At 39.8% G+C, this 20,656-nt stretch overlaps 1 protein-coding gene and 1 long non-coding RNA gene across 3 annotated transcripts in view; one reads left to right on the forward strand and one right to left on the reverse strand.

Moving 5' to 3' along the window:
• Positions 1-2,609: 2,609 nt before the first annotated feature.
• LOC106890654 lies at positions 2,610-5,500 on the reverse strand. Of its 2 annotated transcripts, none has more exons than XR_001412545.1 (2): positions 5,403-5,500; positions 2,610-3,777 (listed from the first exon to the last, which is right to left on the reverse strand). It is a non-coding gene; the product is annotated as an uncharacterized LOC106890654 (long non-coding RNA). The 2 variants fall into 2 exon arrangements; XR_001412546.1 differs by having other exon boundaries at positions 5,184-5,436.
• Positions 5,501-5,524: 24 nt separating this feature from the next.
• Positions 5,525-20,656, forward strand: part of SHQ1 (SHQ1, H/ACA ribonucleoprotein assembly factor) — a 47,934-nt gene continuing 32,802 nt past the window's right edge. The window contains exons 1-8 of the mRNA XM_014946612.1: positions 5,525-5,551; positions 7,137-7,320; positions 7,756-7,820; positions 8,664-8,786; positions 9,567-9,724; positions 11,240-11,352; positions 11,925-12,052; positions 19,636-19,790. Of these exons, the coding sequence (XP_014802098.1) occupies positions 7,178-7,320; positions 7,756-7,820; positions 8,664-8,786; positions 9,567-9,724; positions 11,240-11,352; positions 11,925-12,052; positions 19,636-19,790 (885 nt within the window). The 5' untranslated portion in view covers positions 5,525-5,551; positions 7,137-7,177. The remainder of the gene's footprint in view (positions 5,552-7,136; positions 7,321-7,755; positions 7,821-8,663; positions 8,787-9,566; positions 9,725-11,239; positions 11,353-11,924; positions 12,053-19,635; positions 19,791-20,656) is intronic.

Genomic DNA, 20,656 nt, shown 5'->3' on the forward strand with positions numbered 1-20,656 from the left:
CTGCCGGCAGCGGGGGCGGGGCGCGCCCTACCGTACTCTCTGGAGTAGCCGCCCCCCTCTCCGGGGCAGCCGGAGGGGCAAGCGGATCTCCGCACTGCTAGCCACAGAGGATCCAGGAGGCGGCTCGCTGAGGTAGGGGGACGGCAGAGCCTCTGTAAAACGCGTGTGGTTTAATAACGCGGTCATCGAATAGCGCGCCGTCCTTCCAGGAAGGAACTCCTGCCCGCACGCTGTTCTCCTCCAGCAGGTTGTATCGGGGTACACCACAGAACTGGTGGAAGAGTGAAGGAACACTCACTTTTGGCTGCCTTTGAACTCGTCCTGGTGCCGCTGCCGAAGTCACTTCCCCTGCAACAGCAGCAGAGCCCGCAACACTGGGAATTTCACAGGAATAAATGTGAAATTCACAGGAATAAATGTGAAACTCACACAGGTGGTGAGACACTGGCCCAGGTTGCCCAGAGAAGCTGTGGGTGCCCCATCCCTGGAGGGGTTCAAGGCCAGGCTGGATGGGGCTTGGAGCAACCTGGTCTGGTGGGAGGTGTCCCTGCCCAGGGCAGGGGGTTGGAACTCCATGATCTTTAAGGTCCTTTCCAACTCTAACCATGCTATGATTCTATGAAACCCTGCTTAGGCTCACAAACTGATTTAGCACCTTTAAATGTAGAGCGTGACAGCAATACAAATGTTCTGGCTGCCCTGTGGAGTTGAAGCTGTGGAAAGAACGGAGACTCCATCCTTGGAATGGGCAGAGCAGGGAAAGTGGAGCCAGCGTGTCCCTCAGGGCGCGAGCGCTGGCAGTGACCTGGGCCACATGGCTGCTCCAGGGACCACTCTGTGGTCTCTCACCACTCCATAGGGCTTTTTGATCCACTTAAGTTTTCATTTAAGTGCCACAAACCCACTGCTGAAGCCACTACCAGCACTACCCTTCAGCTGCCTGGTCAGGACCCTGCTGAGGTGAAGGACCAGCGTATTGTAACTGATCCATCTCGTGCAAAAAGGTGAACCTCCTGCCCCACGGCCCTGCTTTCTAACGTCAGGTTTACTTTTAGGCCAAATCATCCAAGAGCTGGTCCTTGGCTACTTAAATGGCACTCAGCAGTGAGGCTCTGCAGCCCGGCCATTCTACAGTGCTGTCACAACAAGCCTTGGCTAACGGGATCCAAATTGTTCACTGTTACCTTGCAGTCTCGTAACCACGCGGGCTGCCAGGTCAGGACCCTGCCGAGGTGAAGGACCAGCGTACTGTAAATGATCCATCTCGTGCCAAAGGGTGAACCTCCTGCCCCACAGCCCTACTCTCTAACATCAGGTTTACTTTTAGGACAAATCTTCCAAGAGCTGGTCCTTGGCTACTTAAATGGCACTCAGCAGTGAAGCTCTGCAGCCTGGCCATTCTACAGTGCTGTCACAAGAAGCCTTGGCTAACAGGATCCAAATTGTTCACTGTTACCTTGCAGTGAACAATTACTTTGTCAGAATTTCATCCAACTCGGATTCTGAGCAGATGTGAAAAATATAAATTACTTCATGCTGAGAGAAAATAGCAATACTAAATGAGAAACTACCGAAAAACCACAATGCGTAAACATACTCCCTCTTCTGAAAATACACACACTACAATAAAATCCTACCAAACTTTATACTTAATAAAAAAAAAAAAGAGTACCTTGAAATCCTCAAACTATATAAATTTTTGATTTTATACTATCAGTAAATTCTCTTTCATCTAAAGGTGTTGGCTATGTCTGCAACTCAATGTGAGAGTAAATGACAGGGTTAAAAGAGCCAAGTTCCTGGGAACAGGGCTGTAAGAGAAATAAATACACTCTCTACACGTCAGGTGTAGAAAGCAAATTGTACCCCACACTATCTAGTGAGTAATACATTTCAAAAATTCACTGTCCTACAACTGAGCCAAAGCTCCAGACCAGCAAAGACAGGTGTTTATACACTGCTTCAATACAAGCTGAACAACTCCAAGGGCTCTTAACGTAACAACAGAGGACAACAGATCCCTAGGAAGCTGTTTGAAAACCTGAAAGTTCCTTCAGCACAAACCCTCTGTTAGAGTTACTGATATTACAGCTGATGGCCTTCAGTCACTAAGAAGCCAAACTAGAACTTGATCTCTCACATGCAAACCTTACCTACACCTACTTCTAAGCAAGTCTGACATCTGCCTATCAGGTAACACTACAAAATGTAACATCAAGAAACAAGTTTTATTCTTGCAAAGACTATTACAGGTTTGACCCTGAATTTATAAGGACCACCATCCTGTCTCCAGAGTCCCATGTTGTCATCTTTACCTGAAAAACCATTGAAGGTATTTGTGATCCAGGATCCTTCTCTCCTCTGGAGAAATAAAATGAAAAACTTCATTATCTTTGGATAAAATAAAGCTATGAAGATATCATGGTATTATGAACACAGTACGTCTGTAGGTGAATGTTAAGGATTATAAACTCCTGGAAAATCAAATCCACGGGGAAAGGAAACCCAGATTAAAATGCATGAGGTTTAGAGGAATGCTTCAGGCCACTTCGACAAAAGTCAAAATATTTGTACTTCACTTGTTTTCAAAGTTAAAGGGATGAATAGTATGAAATTTACTCAAGTATGCAATGATATCTTCTACTTCCGTCTCAGGAAAAGCCCTCAGTTATCATTTACATTGTTCATTTACACTGCACTTTTGCAAAGTCTGACAATTACAGAACTATTTCTAGTTGTTTGTAAAAATTATAGCACTGATAATTTAGATAATGGAAATAGTTATGTATTATAACGTATTTCATATAGAAATATGTTTCCAATTGAAACACATTCCTACTTTATTTCCATGTGTTTCCTGGATAGATAAACAGTTTTATTCCTCTTTTTACTTGCTAAACTAAATGCATATTTTGTATCTGATTACCTTTTTAACGTACGTGCCAAATATATATCTAAAATATATTATGTATTGTATCTGTGAGATTATGTCAGATTTATTTGTTATTATTAGTCATGTAGAGCCAATTGTGCTCATAAGTTGCAAAGCTTCATGTTTCTATTTATCAAAGGGACAGCAAGTTCTATTAATTACTTGCCCAAAATATTGTAGATGATGCATTTTCATTCTTCAGCGCTCCATTAAACAAACAGCAGCCAAATTCACTTCTTCATCAGAAAGATGCACCAGAAGATGTGAAGTAGTCTTTCTACATTTCTGAAGAAAACTTTTTCATTACAGTTCTAAAAAACTCAGTATGCTTTTCACAGAAGAAAGGGACACAAATTTCTTAGAGATGCTCCTTCATACTTTACATGGATGGAGAAGCAGAATGGCTGATGCCCCCATTTCTTCACTGAAATCAGCATATAAATATTTCTTTTACAAGGAAAGCATTACCAGACAAAAAAGGCTGGGAGTTCTTAGACTTTAAAAAAACTAATTCTGAGGCAGTCTTAAGTGTCAGTTAGGCAAGAATAAACTCTCTGATGAAATTTTTTCCTTATCTTTCACAGACTTGTCTTATGCAAATTTGAACTCATCCGGAGAAGATGGCGCCAACTGGTTCATAATTCAGCTTCCAGTCCAACATTCTTGCTAGAGACTACATTGGTTAAGGTCTAAAAGTTAATTAGTGCTGAAGTTCTCTGGAAATGCATCAAAAGTTTCTGGGGACTTCATCAAGGCTTTGGTCCAAGTCAAATCAGCATCTGAAATTCGATGTCATTAACCTCTTAATACAAAACTGCAGTTCATACACCACACATCTTCAATTTCTGCATGTAAAAAAACGGGACACAAGAAAATTTAGGCTGAATATTAAAACCATCCATCAACTTTAGATCAATGGGCAGAAAAAATCTATTTTTAAGCAAGTACTTATTTTTTTCTGCATATCAACAAAACACTTTGCACAGTATTTAAACTGCTGGTTCAGTTCTGTACAAGAGTGAAGATGTTTCCTCATGAAGACATGTCATATTCAGTGGATTTCCAGCAAGAAAAATCAATCTTTATCGGCCTGGAAGATTTTTCTGTCATTAGCAGAAGTTCCGTGTAGAGAATTATCTGGAACCAGAATACATTTCACGGTCTAATGACAGAGAAACCAGATTAATTCTACATGAGGTGCTGTGTTTAAAGACAGGTAAATTATGGCTTTAAAACCAGCTTTTCTACTTTTAGCAAATTTTTTGAGCTTCTTGTTGCATTTTCTCCTTAATGCTGTATTTCTTTCAGTTCATCAGGATCTGCCTCTATTCACATTGTCAATCTTGTTCGCATTTATCTGCTGCCTTAGAAGAGATTAATGTGACTGGGAATTCCTGTTCTGAGAGTGCTCAGGGGGTCTCTCCTCTCTTTAGTCTATTTCTGCAGCCCTCCACTTCCATGTATTTCAGTTCTTGAAATCATTTTATCTTTACCACCTCAATTTAAATTACATTAAGTCCAAATCTTATATTGCTAGGAAGTTATTAACTTCATTTGCTCCTCTCCAGAGGTATTTGTTGTTATTCCATGCTTTACTTATACATACAAGCATTCCTCATTTATTTATAGATACAAGCATTTCTTCTACTTATTCATGCAAGCATTATGAGCTGCGAGACACACAATTTACTTTCAGTAGCCTGTTATGTTTAAGAACCAGTATGTGACCATGTCAGATGCCTACAGTTTTAGGAAAGAGCTGAGGTTATGCAAGCAATCTTTGCACTGCAGGACCCCATCCTCTGAGCCACATTTCAAAGAATCATAGAATGGTTTGGGTTGGAAGGGACCTTCAAGATCGAGTTCCAACCCCCCTGCCATGGGCAAGGACACCTCCACCAGCCCAGGTTGCTCCAAGCCCCATCCAGCCTGGCCTTGAACCCCTCCAGGGATGGGGCAGCCACAGCTTCTCTGGGCAACTTGTTCCAGTGCCTCACCACCCTCAGGAGTAAAAAATTTCTTCCTGAGATCTCATCTAAATCTCTCCTCCTCCAGTTTAAAACCCTTACCCCTTGTCCTACCCTCCACTCCCTGATCAGGAGTCCCTCCCCACCTCTCCCGTAGCCCCCTTTAGGGACTGGAAGGGGCTCTGAGGTCTCCCCGGAGCCTGCTCTTCTCCAGGCTGAACACCCCCAACCCTCTCAGCCTGACAGACGTTGGGAGTTAGGATCTTATTAAATACTGCTTTTACCTCACGAAATAGACCTCCCTTGAACCAGGAGGACTAGCGCACTGTATCACCACTTCTGTCAAAAAGCAAGGCCTGTGGAGGGGAACCTGAGGGAAAGGACCCAGGCCGGCGAGCGAAACCCGGCCCAAGAGGGAAGACCAGGCCCGAGGGGCGGTGGAAGCTCCCCCGCTCTCCCCCCCAGTCCCGGACTACGCTAATTTATCGTTACTACGCGCTCACATCTCTCCCGTTCTCGTTCTCTCCGGTTTTGTCCCCTCTCGAGGGCGGGCGGTGGGGCGGTCCCTCAGGAGGACGGGCCGCCGCTGTTTCCCGCCCCGCCGGCTCTGCCCGCGCATGCGCATCCCCCGCCTGGGCGCCAGGCGCGCACGGTGAGTGGCGGCGGGGCCCGGCCTGAGGGAGCGGAGTGGGGCTTTCCCTGCTCGCCGCCGCCTCCTCGGGGGCTCCGTTCCCCTCGGAGGGTGGGGTGGAGGCGGTTCGCGGCCCTCGGCCCGTGGTGTGGGTTTGCCGGTGGGTGCCCGGCTCGTCCCTCCTTCCCTCAGCGCGTCCCCGCGGTCTCAGCGGCTGGTCCCGCGGGCCTCGGGGGGAGGGCCGGCGGCCTTCCTTCTCCGGTGCCCCGCGGTGCGGCTCCGGGGTCGGCCTGCGCTAAAATCATCGCGTATTGACCCACTTTAAGAAGCAGCAGAAGGGAATTATGTCTTACTGTAGTGCCTTGGAGCGAAAGCAGAGCAAAGCGCAGCCCTTTTTCCTGCCAGCCCTTTGCTGTAACAGAAACACTTTAGTTCTGCTGTTTGGGTTTTTTGGGGGTTTTGGGGGGGTTTTTTGGGGGTTTTGGGGGGGATTTTTGGGGGTTTTTTTTGTTTATTTTTGTTGTGTTTTTTTTTTTTTTTTTGTTGTGTTTTTTTTTTTTTTTTTGTTGTGTTTTTTTTTTTTTTTTTGTTGTGTTTTTTTTTTTTTTTTTGTTGTGTTTTTTTTTTTTTTTTTGTTGTGTTTTTTTTTTTTTCCCTTCTAGTACCTAGCGGTCTATTTTACAGAAAAGACTGGGAAGCTTAATTAATTTGGGACACCTGATTTTAGTTGGAAGGAGCACTGTTGGAGATGGAGTATGGCATTACTGTGGGGTGGATCCCGGCAGTCCCTGGTCTGTGAAACACCTGGGGCTTGTGTGGGAACCTCCAAATTAATGAGCTGGGGTCATTAATTTGTGCCAGGGATGCCCGAAGTGCAGCAGGGATGAGAAGCTCAGGGTGGGAACAGCTGGGCCTGGCGTTGGGGCTGCTCTTAAGTCTTAATGAAGCTCTGGTTTGGGAAAATAAAAACAGCAAGCAGGCTGGCACATCATCCTTAAGGGCTCTAAAAGAGCTAGTGGATTTTTATTACCTCTTGTCTCGTGTAGTTACACAGTGTGTGGTGGTTAAATAGATAAGAAGAAGGTCCACAGAAGTGTACATTAGTTTGCAGGTGTTTTTCAAGCCAGGTGTTTCCTATCTAGTTAGAACTCAATAAGCACCCTGCAGTTTCTCTGCCTGGAAGGGGTGGGAATGTTGCATCAAGTGATATGGTGAAATGGGGAGTTTAATTTTTTTGATAGCTGTCTAATGAGGTAGGTTACCCGTAAGAAAGAAAAAAAACCTAATCTGTTAATTGAGCGCTATTAATGGTTAATGCTCTGTGGTTACTTGTGAAATTGTCAGAATGAGGATATGCTGAATATAGCGGGTACTTTCCTGTGCTCTAAATGTTTACGTTCATTTACATTAAGTTGTTTCATTAAGGTGCAGAGAGATGGTGCCTTCCAGTTCTTGATAACGTGCTTTTTTTGTTGTTGTCATTAGCATGTGGAAGATAATTCTGTGAGAATCTGAAATGGTTGTCTTGTAGAATTTTGAAGAGATGCCATTTGCTCTCATAAATTGGAAATTCCAATAATCTTCTCTTGTTTTCCTGTTTTGATAGGGCCGCAGAGCCTGGTGGTTGCTTTTCCTGCTGAATTCATCATGATAACTCCAGCTTTTGAGCTGACCCAGGATCCGGATTTTCTTACAATAATAATCAAAGTACCTTATGCCAGAGCTTCAGAGTTTGATGTGTATTTTGAAGGGGAAGATTTTAAATTTTATGCTAAGCCGTACTTTCTCAGGCAAGTAGCGGAAGGATTTTAAAAAAATTGAACTTAATAAAAATTATTCTGAATAAGCAGTGTAAGGACTCTAGATGAGTTCTCATATCCTGTCACTGTGGGTTAGTTTAGGGTTTTTAAATTGCTGAGTCTTCCAAGGGTTGTACATAGTGCCAAGGTCATAATCTCTGTGGTGGCTGTGGCTTCATCCAAGCTGGGAAATCGGGAGTCGTAACTTCTGTCTCTCAGATGCTGATCTTTTGTAGCAGCAGCTAGGGGAAAAGATTTTGAAGTACGTGGGGATTTAACTGCATGACTCCTGTTGACACTAATGGAAGTCATGCAGTTAAGTCCTTTGTACTGCTTTTGGAATGTGCCTTACATTTTTATAGGCTGAGACATTAAATTTCAGAATTAGTCAAGCATTCAATGAGACATCTCATTTTTTGCCCACAGATTGACACTTCCTGGAAGAATTGTAGAAGATGGCAGAGAAAAAGCATCTTATAATACAGATGAAGGTATTAGTTAATGTTCTTAGTATGTGTGTCATTACAAATGTTACTAAGTCTGCAATAATTTATGCTTTGCTGCACTGGAATTGCACAGAATTTATTGAAGTATACAATACTGTAAATAAATGTAGAGTTTCTTGTATGTAGTATAAAAAAAGTCTTGCTGGGGATTTATTGTACTTATTTAGGCCATTCTTAAGCACAAAGGACATGTTCAAAACTGTCCTAATAGTGAAAAAAATATCTACCTCCTTGAGCTCTGTTGGGACTAGACATGTCATTGTACCAAGATCGTTAATTTAGTAAATCTACAAAGAAGTCAGGTAGTGCTGAGTAGAAATGAGATAATCCTGAGGTGGTCCCTTGGCTATGTCTTAAGAGAAAAGACATCAGCTTTTCTCCACACCTTAAGGTGGAAGGTATTTCTGGAATAACATATGTACCTTTTGGAATTAATGTATTCATTTTTAAAAAAAAAAACAAAACAAACAGAAATAAAACCTATAATTTTCTCCTTGACTTAAGACAATAATCAGATTGCTGAATGTAGTTTCCTGTGGTCTGTTGAATGTTGATTGGTAGAAGGATCCAAAATAAAGCTTTTGTGTCTATACAATGTGAGTCAAGAGACCACAGCTGGTTAAATAGTCTCTTCTGTGCTTTGTCATTAAAGTTTAATTTTGTGAAACTTGTCAAGTAAGGTTAAAAACACGCAGAGATTGAAGCATAGTAAAATGTAACCTGCACATGTCCCGGTTTCTGTGAGCCTTTTTCATTGGTGGAAAAATGTACATTTTTGTTTTTCTTGGATATTTTAATGCAATAACTGTGTTCTGACTTCCCTTTAAGGAACTTTTACAATTCGGTTACCTAAGGAGGTTCCTGGCCAATATTTTGAGGGACTGGACATGCTGACATCTCTCTTGGCACCAAAGAAATCAAGATCAGGAAAACCTTTAGTAGAAGAGATAGGTATGGCAAAAAAATCCTATTTATACTGGTGATTCATGTATGTAAGGAAATAGTTAATAGTTACAGATCTACATGGTGGTTCATGTAGGAAAATAGAGTATTTCTATTATTGTCTATCCAAGGTATGAGAAGGATATGTGAATGAATCTGAAAGTTTGGCTAAGTATAAAAATACATGTCATCTTTATAGGTTTAGTTATATTTCTGTTTTTTCCAAAATGTGCTTTACATATGCTAATCCTCTGCAGATCTTTGTACCCCTCTAGTGGCTGTATAATACACACACACTTGAGTCTTTTGCATTCTGCAAGATAGCAATACTGGACTTTCAGCTCAGATTTCAGCAGCTAATTAAAACCACAGGTTCTAGTGGATGACTTGCTGAACATCGCTATTTAACGTGCAAAAAGGCTTGACTCTCTGTGTTTAATGTTTTTAATATTTATTTGAAATTATTGATAACATCACTTTGCTCCTGTCAAGGGTTCTCTTAGTATCAAAATCTGATCTTGTTGAAATCAGTGGAACGATTTTATTTCAGTCTTTGAGTGAATATACTTAAAAAATTTAGTGTTCCTGGTTTTCATTTTTGAAAGTTTGAGAATTTGGAGCAGGACCTATGGATTACTGATGTTTCTGCCTTTGTGACCCAGTGTCATGTAAGATTTCTTAAAACGTGTAGTGAAATGAGAAAAACTTATTGTGTTATCAGTGTTTCCCTTTCTATTGAATGTTATATATTTTCTATGTAATAATTTTCTTTCTCTGATGATGCAATAGATACAGCTGCCTCTGCTGAGTTGTCTGAGGAGGAGGAAGAAGAATTTGACTGGGAAATAGAGCAGACCCCTTACAAAGAAAGTGCAGAAATCGCGCTACCGCTCCAGTACCGTTACGGCTTTGGGAATTTGAGGTCAGGGGTGTTCCAGCGGCTGCAGGTAGATGCATTTTTGTCTTTTCCTATCTTAACAGTTCTGGGTAACTTTCTTGCTAGGTAGGCTTCCTGGCTCGTTCTATAGTCAGGAGCTTCTTCTCTATTACCCTATCCTGCAACTCAGAATATTCTGCTTTTGCACATAGTATCACAGACAGATCCATATTCCTGCAGAACTTAGGGGGTGGTGAGGACTGAGTTAATTGTGTAGCTGATCTGTTTCTGCAGTAGTTTCAGTATTAGAGGAAAGGACTGAAAGAGGCTCAAATATTTTACCATTTTTCCTTGGTAAAAATGGTCTGTGGAGGTGAGCTGCTCTCACCAGCACTATTCAGGTCGCTTGTAAAGGTAGGGAGAAAAAACAGCAGGCTGTTAACATTTTTGTTTTATGTTTGGTATTGTCTTCTATTCTGACTTCAAACATGTTTAACATCAATGTACAGTATATTTCAAATGCCATGAGTTCTAATTTATAAATTACTCAAAAAAAACCCAAACAAACCCCAAAATAAAGCTAATGTAAAGGTCCTGTTATGGTTCTTGCATTAAAACTTTTTTCGTTGTAAAATTCTTGGTAATTTTCTCTTTGTACTTTTTGCTTTAGATTTGATCTTCTCAAAAGACAAAAACTTTTAAAGTGTGCACTCTTCAAGGTGTCTGCCCACCTGGTATCTGCAGGATTTACTAGGGTTATGCTGAGGCACTTTTATGAATTAATTAGTGGGACAGGAGCTTTAAAATGCAGTTACTTCGCTCTTGCGCGGTCAGCAGTTTTTTTAATTCATGAATGGATTGAAGCTAATCCCAGGTAGTATAATAATACCTGTAGTATATAGAGCTCTCATTAAAATAGTAGATGATAACTTAATTTTTGTAGTGTTTTTACTCTTAAGCAATTTATGTTGTAGCTGTTTAAAGCAACTTAATTATGTATCTCTATAACTCATTATGGCATGAATTGTAGTATTTTCAGGGTTTGGAGCAGAAGGATGACTACTTATGGAGAAAGTATTTACAGTCTGTTAGGATATATCCACTGATTCATTACCATGAAATTCGTGAAGAAGTACATTTCCCATCAGCATTAATGTCCCACTACTTAATTATGCTTAAAAGGGTACTGCAATTGTCCATTAATTAATGTATGGCCACTTCAGAGTGTGAGAGTAATCTCAAAAGTGACAAGAACAGCATCTGTGCTTTTTATCTTGTCTTTGTTGTGGTTATGTGCTTTTGTTAAACATTGCAAAGCAGAATAACCTGCCTGCCTTAAGATAAAATGGCCTGAATAGGCTTCGCAGTATCATGAATTCTGAGGAGCTTCAAATAATTGAATTTCATTGGAATTTTGATGTTTTGTTTGCACAACGGAGCCTGAATTTGAAAGATTTGAAAGGGAGGTTGAAAATCAATAGGGATTTCAGTGGAATGCTGATAAGCATCCTTCCTAAACTCTTACTAAATAAATCTTGCATATCATACCTGTGGCTTGGTCATAAAATTTTTGTTCCATTTGCAGGATGAACTCAGTGATGTTATTGACATTAAGGATCCAGACCAAACTCCTGTTGATGAACGTAGGAGGAAACGCCTGGCAGCTGAGGCTGCCAAGTTTGACCCTGATCACTACCTGTGAGTATTGGTCTACTTTACCTGGTCAAGTAGAAGTACCTCAGGTGAAATATATTCACTTTTTCTTTTCATAAAGAAACTACGTACTCTTCCTCCCCAAAATACACAGTTTTAAAGTGGGAGAGCTTCCCAGTAAAATCCAGGTTGCTGCCAGTGACGTTGTCCGAGAAGTCTTCTCTTGGGAATGTTTTCCTTTAGATCCATCCAGAACAAATCAAGATTGTTCACCTTCATGTCATGCTGCAAACTCATCAATTTCCTGGGCTTCTGGGTGGCTCAGGAAAGGTGGAGGAAGTAGGGAAAGGGTACTGTAAGATAAGAGAATATTGCTTATGCTTTTAATAATGATTATTTTCTGGTTTTAAGTCAAGGAACATATTTTTAATGCATGGAAAATAGCTTGGAGCCAAGTCAGGTGTATTCTATGTAAGCATTAAAATATACCCACATACGCTATAAACTCAAGTAAATAGTCTATGATTTTTTTTTTTCCCCTAGGGCTGATTTTTTTGAAGATGAAGCTGTACGCTATAAACTCAAGTAAATAGTGTATGATTATTTTTTTTCCCTAGGGCTGATTTTTTTGAAGATGAAGCTATTCAGCATGTCTTAAAGTACAAACCATGGTGGGTTGATGCTCATAAAAAGATGAAAGCCTTTAAGGGAGAAAGTCATCAGGAGCACAACACTCATACATTTGGTGAGAACCTATATATATATCTAGACACACACCTGTTGTTTGAATGGTAATTGCTGTGATGCCGTGTTATGTTCTAGGTTATTGTTCTTAAGGGAGAAAGTATGGGTTTCTCTTACAATTTTCAGTCTTAGCCATTCTTCATAGAGGAGTATTCTGTTAATTCACCTGTCCTCAAAGAAAAAATGTTTTTCTCTGAGGGACAGTGACATACTGAAATCTTTGAGACAGTTGTGTGTGGAGCAGTTTTTAAGGTTTCAAAGGAGCTGCTGGCCTCAATAAGTCATGGCATTTGAAATCAAATCAAACCTATCTGTGATTGTCACAGCTAGAAAATGGCTCCTTTGCTGTGCTTATCTCCTCTGTTTGTTTTTTTTCAGATTTTTTGAGTAAATGTTCTCCCTTTCCTAGTTGTATTTTTAGTGGAAAAAAATAGTCAAAACTGGTTGTGCCCAAATATGGTGCAGACACTTTACAGCAGGTTTTCCGAGAATTAGCTGTGGAAGATTGCACCAATATCAGCTCTTATCTCTGTTTGATAAGCACGTCTTCTGTAGGATGTTTTATTTTTTTATGCAGAAGTTTGTGGCATTTAATATGATACTGTTACTTTTATGGATCTCGGAGACTTTCTTCAAAGGAAGTCTTTTTAAAAACTAAAAGGGATGGTTTCAGATTTAGTAGATGACCTTGTAACAGCACTTTTAACAGACAACTGAGATTACTTTTCCATACGGAGTGATTGCAGAGAGCATTACAAGTTACTATTATGCATATTCTTTCATTGTCCTTTGTTCATTTCCTATGTAGTATGAAAATCCGATGTTACTAAAGTAGATAATGATAATCCATTCACCAGAGGTTCTTAATAAATACTAGTGCACTAATAATACCTGCACTTTTGCATTTTCTACAGGAGAACAATAATGGAATTTGGGAAATGTTGTATATTTTACTGTGAATGTAATCTGATCTTCATTACTGGTCTCTTTTCAGCCTCTGAAGCCAGAAATTATTAATTATATCTATCATAAGCATTTGATTTAAAAAGGATTTGACGAAGGTACAAGAGGCTTGAAATTAGAATATGAGGAGTTCTTTTGTTTGTTTTTACCCATTCACTCCTTAGTAAATGAAACGCTGCTACTGTTTGCCAGCGTTACGGAATATAATGAAAATGAAGAGCTGCTGGATGATTTTATTGATAAAGAATATTTTTATTCCAAATGGAGATTCCAAAGTAAACCATATGTGTGTTGCTGGGTCTTAGGGGCAACAACAATGGACAAGCTACTCGAAAGCCTGGCAAGCCTGCTAATGAAAGTTACTCAGAAAATGGGGCTATATAAAGGACCATCTTTTCTCTAAGCCTTTTGTTTTAACAAATACATATTTAATAAGAATGATCAAAAAAACTTATTCTGACCTTTGCGTGGCTGAGTGAAGAGGTGTGTGTAGTTTTGTGGATCTTTAGGAAATACAGGTAATGTAAGAGGCCATGTGGTCTTTGGGTTACATTAATGATAACAACCCACCCTTTTCCTTAGAAAGACCTCAGTTTTCATAAAGTTTTTACTGCTTTGGGATGGCAAGCAGCTGAATGAGGATCTGAAACCATTGGAGATTGCTAAACTGGAGTTGTGGTGAAAGAAACCACCATGAGAGGGAGTACAGGTTCCATTTGAAGGTCTGTTATGAATGGGAATACAAAAGGGCAGGAGGTGGGGTCAGGCTCTTGGACCTGAAATCTGATCATCAGTGGGATGAGTTCCCTGTGGTTTTATATTGCTTTTATCCTTAATCCAATCAAAGGGATGGTCTGGCCAGTCTGAGTTACAGATTTAGGAATTCTTACAAGCTGCCTGCAATTTGCCTGCACGTGTGCGTTAGTATGGATTGCAGTGTGCATGCTTAGTAAGTGGAAGTGCCATAAAAAAGGCACATAAAGGAAACAAGGACTGTGCTAAGTGAAGAACCTTCTCTACTGCTTAAGAAATTTTATGTTATTTCCACTAGAGCTGGGGAAAAGTCTGGCTGCATTAAGGCAGGGTGTGCTGTACAGCTAGAAGGATGAGGAGGCTGTCATTGGTACTAGAGCATGCTTGGAGTAAGAAGCCTTTGAAAATTAGTACTTAGCTATAAAAAGCTAAAGGGTGCTCAAGCACAGGAGCTCCAGGGGCACAAATGTTATATGCATTGCAGTGTGTTTCAAGGTGTTCTGTGAAGTGTGGTAATTCTCTGAGCCTGTGTGTGTGTGTGTTCCCCTGCAGGTAGGTGTGAGGTCAAACCTTTATTATAAAAATCAGATACAAATGTCCCCTGTTTACTTTTCAACTTATTTAAGGGCATAAAGGAGGAGGGATTGAAACCTTCGTGCAGTTTCTTTTTATTGCTTATGGAAAAGAGGCATAAAATGAAAAGTACCCAGATTTCTTACTCTTCCCAAATTCATATCTTGCGTTAAGGAAAGCATCTAAAATAAGGTAATTTCCATTACCTTCCATGATGAGGACTTCCAAGCATATGGCTTGTAAAGAGAATTCAGATATTGGGGTGTTTAAAACGTCTACAGCTCGTGATAGGTGCTCTGATAATAACTGATAAGACAAGAAGGTAGGAGTGTTAAAGTTAAAACTGGTGGTAGATTATAGTGCAGGCTACCACAGCACTGAGGTATTGGCACAAGAATTTGATACCCAGTACCTTTAGGGTCCCTGTATTTTGTGCTCTGTTACTGCTACCATTAGGACAGTTCCCACCTGTCTGTGGAATCAGGAATGTCACTGGGAACTGAGTTGTCAAGTTACTACATTGAAAAGTGAGTTCAGTGTGGGAAAGTGACATAAAAAATAGCAGGTTCCCTAAAAGTATGTTTTCTTCTTTAGAAATGCTGAACCAGGAAAATTATTTTTTAATGTTTCTTCCTTTTGTTTGTCATATTCACTGGTTTCTTGGAACCAAAGCCTTGTTTACTTTTGTCTTTCTAATGTCTTTGGCTACAAGGAGTAATTAGAAATACAAATTGATGGGTTTTGTGTTGGTTGTGATTTTTTTTTTTTTTTTCTTTTGCATGGCATTACAATTAACTGAAGATTTTGTTTGGCTGATTACTGCTCTTACTTTCATCCCTGGCTATTCTCTCTCCTGTTTGTACCTCATCAGGTTTTTTTTAATGTCTCATTACCAGATACTTTTTTTCCTTTTTGGATCAGCTTTTCTGATTAGCATTTAAAGCCTTCGGCTCTCTTCTGTCCTTACCTTGAATCTATTTTTAATTTAACTTTTTTGCTTTTTTCCTAGCCTGTATGTACAGTGTGTGCATTTTGTCTTCTTTAAAATTTCTTCTTTTATTGTCTTAAATGTCGTTTATTTCTTTTATCCTTTTTTGCATTTTACTGTGTATTGCAGTGATTCTTTTCTTGCCCTTTTTGCATTTTTATTTATTTTCCCCATAGGCTTGTTAGCCACCAGGCTATGGTTTGTTTGAACTGACTGTCATTTTGCTGTGCATGACATGTTCATAATGAGTGTCAGGCCTGGTTAATTTATTTTTCAAAAACTTTTAAGGAATGCATAGATACTTGTGTGTAAAATTCAAGTGTTTTCTCCAGAGAGAGAAATTCTATTTGGAACACCTGGCACTTTGCAGTGTGTTAAAGAACATCTTGTAACATTTACCTTTGGGGATTGTCTAGTAGACTTGTATTTTCTGTGTTTATGGTCCAGTTGTATATGTTATGATGCTTCAGAGAGTTTGTGTTTTAGAGGAAGAAAACTTTATCTTGTATGTTTCATGAACTTCACTAGGAGTTTCTTTGCTTTCTACTTAGAAGGGAAGTGTGGTTCACATTTACATCTTACTCTAGAGTGTGGGTTTTAGGGAATCTAACAAATACTTGTTAGTTGAACTTGAAAAAGTCAATTTTTTTTTGCTCTGACTGTTGGACTGTTCCTTATCTCTGATGATAAGAGAGGTTAATTTTGATCAGCTGTGAGATAAAACCAAACTTCAGGTTGTAGCCATTGATTAAGAAGAGTAGGTCAGTAGTGGAATCTGTAAATGCATTAACGAGCTTCTGAAAGAGAATATGTACATCTTGGCTGCTAACTGGAGCAAGCACATTGAGGTGGCCTAGAAATGAGAGTGCTGCCATAATGTACTGCATCCATCAGAACAGGTATTCTGTCTGTGATGAATTCCCAAATGATTTGAAGGAGTGATTTAGCATCTTTGTAACAAAATTCTTCATTACTGTAGTCATCGATTAAACTTTATGAATCTGATCTGCAGTCTTTGCTGGCAAACTTTTGGCTGTTTGCTTTTCAGGATTTCTTTTTCTTCTTTAGCTTCAGTTTTATCTCTCCTCTCTTGTGCTTCTCTTCAGGGTAAAACTGCTGCTTGCATATGATTTTATAATAAATTGTGTTGGACTCCAGGAGAGGGTTTTTTGGTGGAAGCTAGTTGAAATTAGAATGCCTTTTTTCTTCCAATTGGACCTTCTTCTAACTGTAAACACCCTGTTGTGATACCTCATTAAACCTACCCTACTGTAGCAACTTACAAAGTGCTTTTATGTTGTGTTTTTCAGAAACTAATTCTTTTCAAACGTGCTACAACATTGCACATATGGTTTTATGGATAATTTTAATATGAATGATAGAGGTGACTCACTGAAGAATCAATGTGGTTTAAGAACTTGTAAAGAAATTTGCTGATAGAATATAGACATATCATCTATATTTGTGATTTAAGGAGTAATATTGAACTGCATTGCATTAACAGAAAAACAGAGTTAGAACTGCCATAGTCTTGCTAAATTGTCACTTTGTACTAGATCATAGCAAGTGGAAGAGATTGGCTTTCTCAAGATGATAGAAAAGCTGGATTTTCTTTTTGTGGGAGCTTGTAAATAAATGGAGACTGGCTTGACTCCAGAGAAATGTTTAGCTCATCAAGAAGTTTCCATAGGAATTTAAATCAAGTATTTCATGGTTATGAAGCTGATAGAAACAGTAAAAAAGTCCATAAAGAAGGAACATTCAAAAATGTTTTTCCTAATTTGTAGTTTTATGTCTCAAGATGAGGTGTGTGCATATGTACGTGCCTTTGGCATCACAAACGTTTGTTTCAAAATGTGTCATAAAATGAGAAAGCTTGTAGAAACCTCCTGGGATAGAGACGACCACATGTCTAATAGGCAGATTGTATCCCTGAGAATGTGGATTGTAGAAAATGATGATGAGCAGTGTTTGAGGAGGAACATCTATCAGCACGTTTGCAGTCGTCGTCCATACAGCAATGGGCAAGGGGTGTAAAAAGGAATGTGCTTTATTAGGAGTTGTAACCTTTTCTTTCTCTAACCTGTTCTGTACGCTCCCCCTGGGGGATTTAGCTGCCCATGTCCCAGAGGCCCAGGACTCTGGGTTATGCTCAGCTGCAAAACCTTGCTCTTGGTGCTGAGGAACAGCTGTGAGAGAGTCTGCAGAGAAATCGGAGTAGTAAAATTGCAGGTAGGATTGTTGAGACAGGATCGTTAGTAGCTCAGAGATTCCAGAGGTGAATACCAATGTGAAGGATATAAACTGGTAAAACAGGGAATCAAGTTGGGGCAGGAACCTGTTGGGTCACCAGGTCGAGTCTTTAGTGCTGGTGAAGCTGGTGGAAGATTGTGGCTCATCAGTGTTCAAGGATCTGTCTTGGGAAACCACAAAGGCTGACCCTTCCCAGGTGCCTGCCTTATCTCAGTGGGGTAATTGTTAATTGTTTTACACTTTTAAGTTTGTACATCTTGCCTACAGCTTTTCTCTGCCCCCAGCTAAGTATGCCAGAACGTAGTGACTCAAAAACGGGGTGGTAAAATTGTAATTGAAGAGACATTTTGATATCAATTGTAAGGTTTTGGTGTGTCTGTCCCTTCTCCCCCCCCGCCCCGAATAATTATAATTCAGTGAGTTCAGGGGTACATCATTTATCTATACCTGGTACTTAGGGGCTTATTTTGAAAGTGTAAGGAGAGTGCTGCATTGGGCTTGTTCCTGTCCTTGGAGGAATTTCCTTGAATGAGTGGTATTTTAAACTCAGGCTGGTTCCAGTGTTATTGGTGCTTGAACAAATCACAGCGTGGGACTTCCTCAGTGCAGCAAAGCATCAGTTGTTGAGCAAGTAACACTGTTTTCTCCTGTCAAGTCACCCTGTGCCTGTAGCTTTCTTCTGTGGTGTGACCAAAGTGTGCTCACTACATCTGTCCTGTTCAGGAAATCAGAGCCTGTTGGCGTGGAACGCTTCACTCCTCTTTGCTCTGGCATCTGGCTGTTTTCTTTGTGCTGAATGGCTTCTTGATTTACTTTGAGTTTGTACAGGGACAGCTTCTAGTCAGCTGTCTACTTCATCTCTGCTGGTATTTCAAGGCAAATCTGCCATCCTTTCTGAAGTGTTTCAAGTACTCTTCAGAAGGGTTACCATTCAATATTCACTCTTAGCTATCCATGTCTATTCCACTGTTTCCTAGAGAAATACTTTGATGCATTGTCACAGTGTCCCCACTGTCTTCTTGTCATCTTCCTCAGGCATCCCAAAGAGAAGGGTCTCAATGAGAAGATTCTTTGGGTTGGCTCGGTATAGGCATTCTTAACTAAATGAGGTTTGCTGAAGATATGCAAAATAGGATGGTCATAAATGGTGGATACTGTAACTCTTTGGAAGGAAATGTGGCTTTCATCGGTGGGGAGTGTTTAGATCTTTTTTTGATCTTCCTGACACACTGGAAGGATGTTGTCAGACAGCATAAACGAAGCTCCTAAATAATGCTTAGGTCATGACTTGAAATTGATAAGGCTTGGAAAACGAAAATTGTACCTTTCCTTTTTTTTTTTCCCCTTCTCTGTTTCTTTAGTTCTTAGCCTTTTCTACAATAAAAAAAAATACATTGGGTTTTGTTATCCTATTTTCATATTTTTGTCCTATACAACATGGACTTAAGAAACTTTGATTTACTGGATCCTGATTGACCGTTTCATAGAATCGTCTAGGTTGGAAGGGACCTTAAAGATGATCTTGTCCAACCATCAACATAACTCTGACAAAAAAATAAATAAGAAATAAGAAATAAAAAACACTAAACCATATTCTTGAAGACCATGTCAGCCCATCTTTTGAACACCTCCAGGGATGGTGCCTCAGCCACTTCCCTGGGCAGCCTATTCCAATGCTGGATAACCCTTTTGGTGAAGAAATGTTTCCTAATATCCAACCTAAACCTCCCCGGTGCAACTTGGCACAAATTTATCTGTGTATAAGATAGCCGGTTATCCGCAGAAATCCTTGGCATTGCAGAGAGGTTCAAAATTCCCTGTGTGTACCTGCAGTACGTTGCAGGACTGGAACTTGACTTTGAAAGGAATATATCAGAGTTTAATAAAAGTTAAAAATGAAGGAAAGAATGATTTAGGCTTTTTCTTGAGTGATGAGTGACTGGTGATTAGTTACACACTTCTTTTTAAAGAGGCTGTTGAAGTAGTATTACCCCCTATTAAAATGAATGTGCCAGCTTTAAATTCATAATCAATTATCCTTTTACTTTTTATAGTTGTCTTCTCTGAGGAAGAGAAAGAGCAGCTGAGAAAGTTCACAAATAAATCTTATCTCCTGGATAAAAGAAGCCGTCATCATGTATATCTTGGTTTAATTGATATCCTTCTGGCGTATTGCTATGAAATCTGTGTCAATGAAGGAGACAAGAATGTAAGTTTAAAAAAAAAAATAAAAAAGAAAATTTTATCATGTTTTAGCAACCTAGTGCTGGACCCTGTCATTTAGGAAACTCACAACTTACTTCCAGGGAATAAAAATATCTAGTTGAGTAAGTTAAAATGAAAGATGCCATATCTCTAGATTGAGCTGTTGGGATGCATGTGGGGATTAATATGATTTCTAAATACTTCCCTTCTTCTGGAGCAGCATTTTGGCTGTAGAAGAGATGTGGAGTTGCAGGAGACTCCAGACAATTCTGTTTGTTTCTGCTTTGGTTTGTATTGTTATGTCTTGATTCATGTAAATGCAGATTTCACAAAATAATTGTTCTTTTATATTGATGCTTCTTCCTTCTGTTTTTTGGAGAGTACTGTAAGAGTTGTGTTTTGTAGTAACACCACTACTGACTTGGATTCTGAAAAAGCATGGGAATTCATTAAGTCTGGAGGACTGAAACTGTGTTTATTGTTTTATATAGGCTACCATTAGATGCCTTTAACAGAACTGGTTTTTTTAAGCTTTTTTTGTGGTGTTGGGTGTTGGTTTTGTTTTTCTTTTAAAGCTTATGCACTGAGTGTGGAAGGTATTTCCTGACGTGTTCTGTAAACTAGAGTGAGGCATTTAAATTTTTTTAAATTGACACACATTTAAAAAACAAAAAAACCATCCTAATAGAGAGTTTTCTTTTTCTGGTATTCAAACACTGGGGGGAAGCAAAAAGGCGTGTTTCCATTTTCAGGATTCTGGTGTTTGCCTGTCTCTTACCCAAGCAGCAGGCAGCTTTATTTTGTGTTCTGTATCCTAGGCTTTTTACAGGATATAAAGCATGAAGAAGATTCCATGGATTCCATGCTGTC

The sequence above is a fragment of the Calidris pugnax genome, unplaced genomic scaffold, assembly GCF_001431845.1.
Source record: "Calidris pugnax isolate Ruff unplaced genomic scaffold, ASM143184v1 scaffold81, whole genome shotgun sequence".
Lineage (NCBI taxonomy): Eukaryota > Metazoa > Chordata > Aves > Charadriiformes > Scolopacidae > Calidris > Calidris pugnax.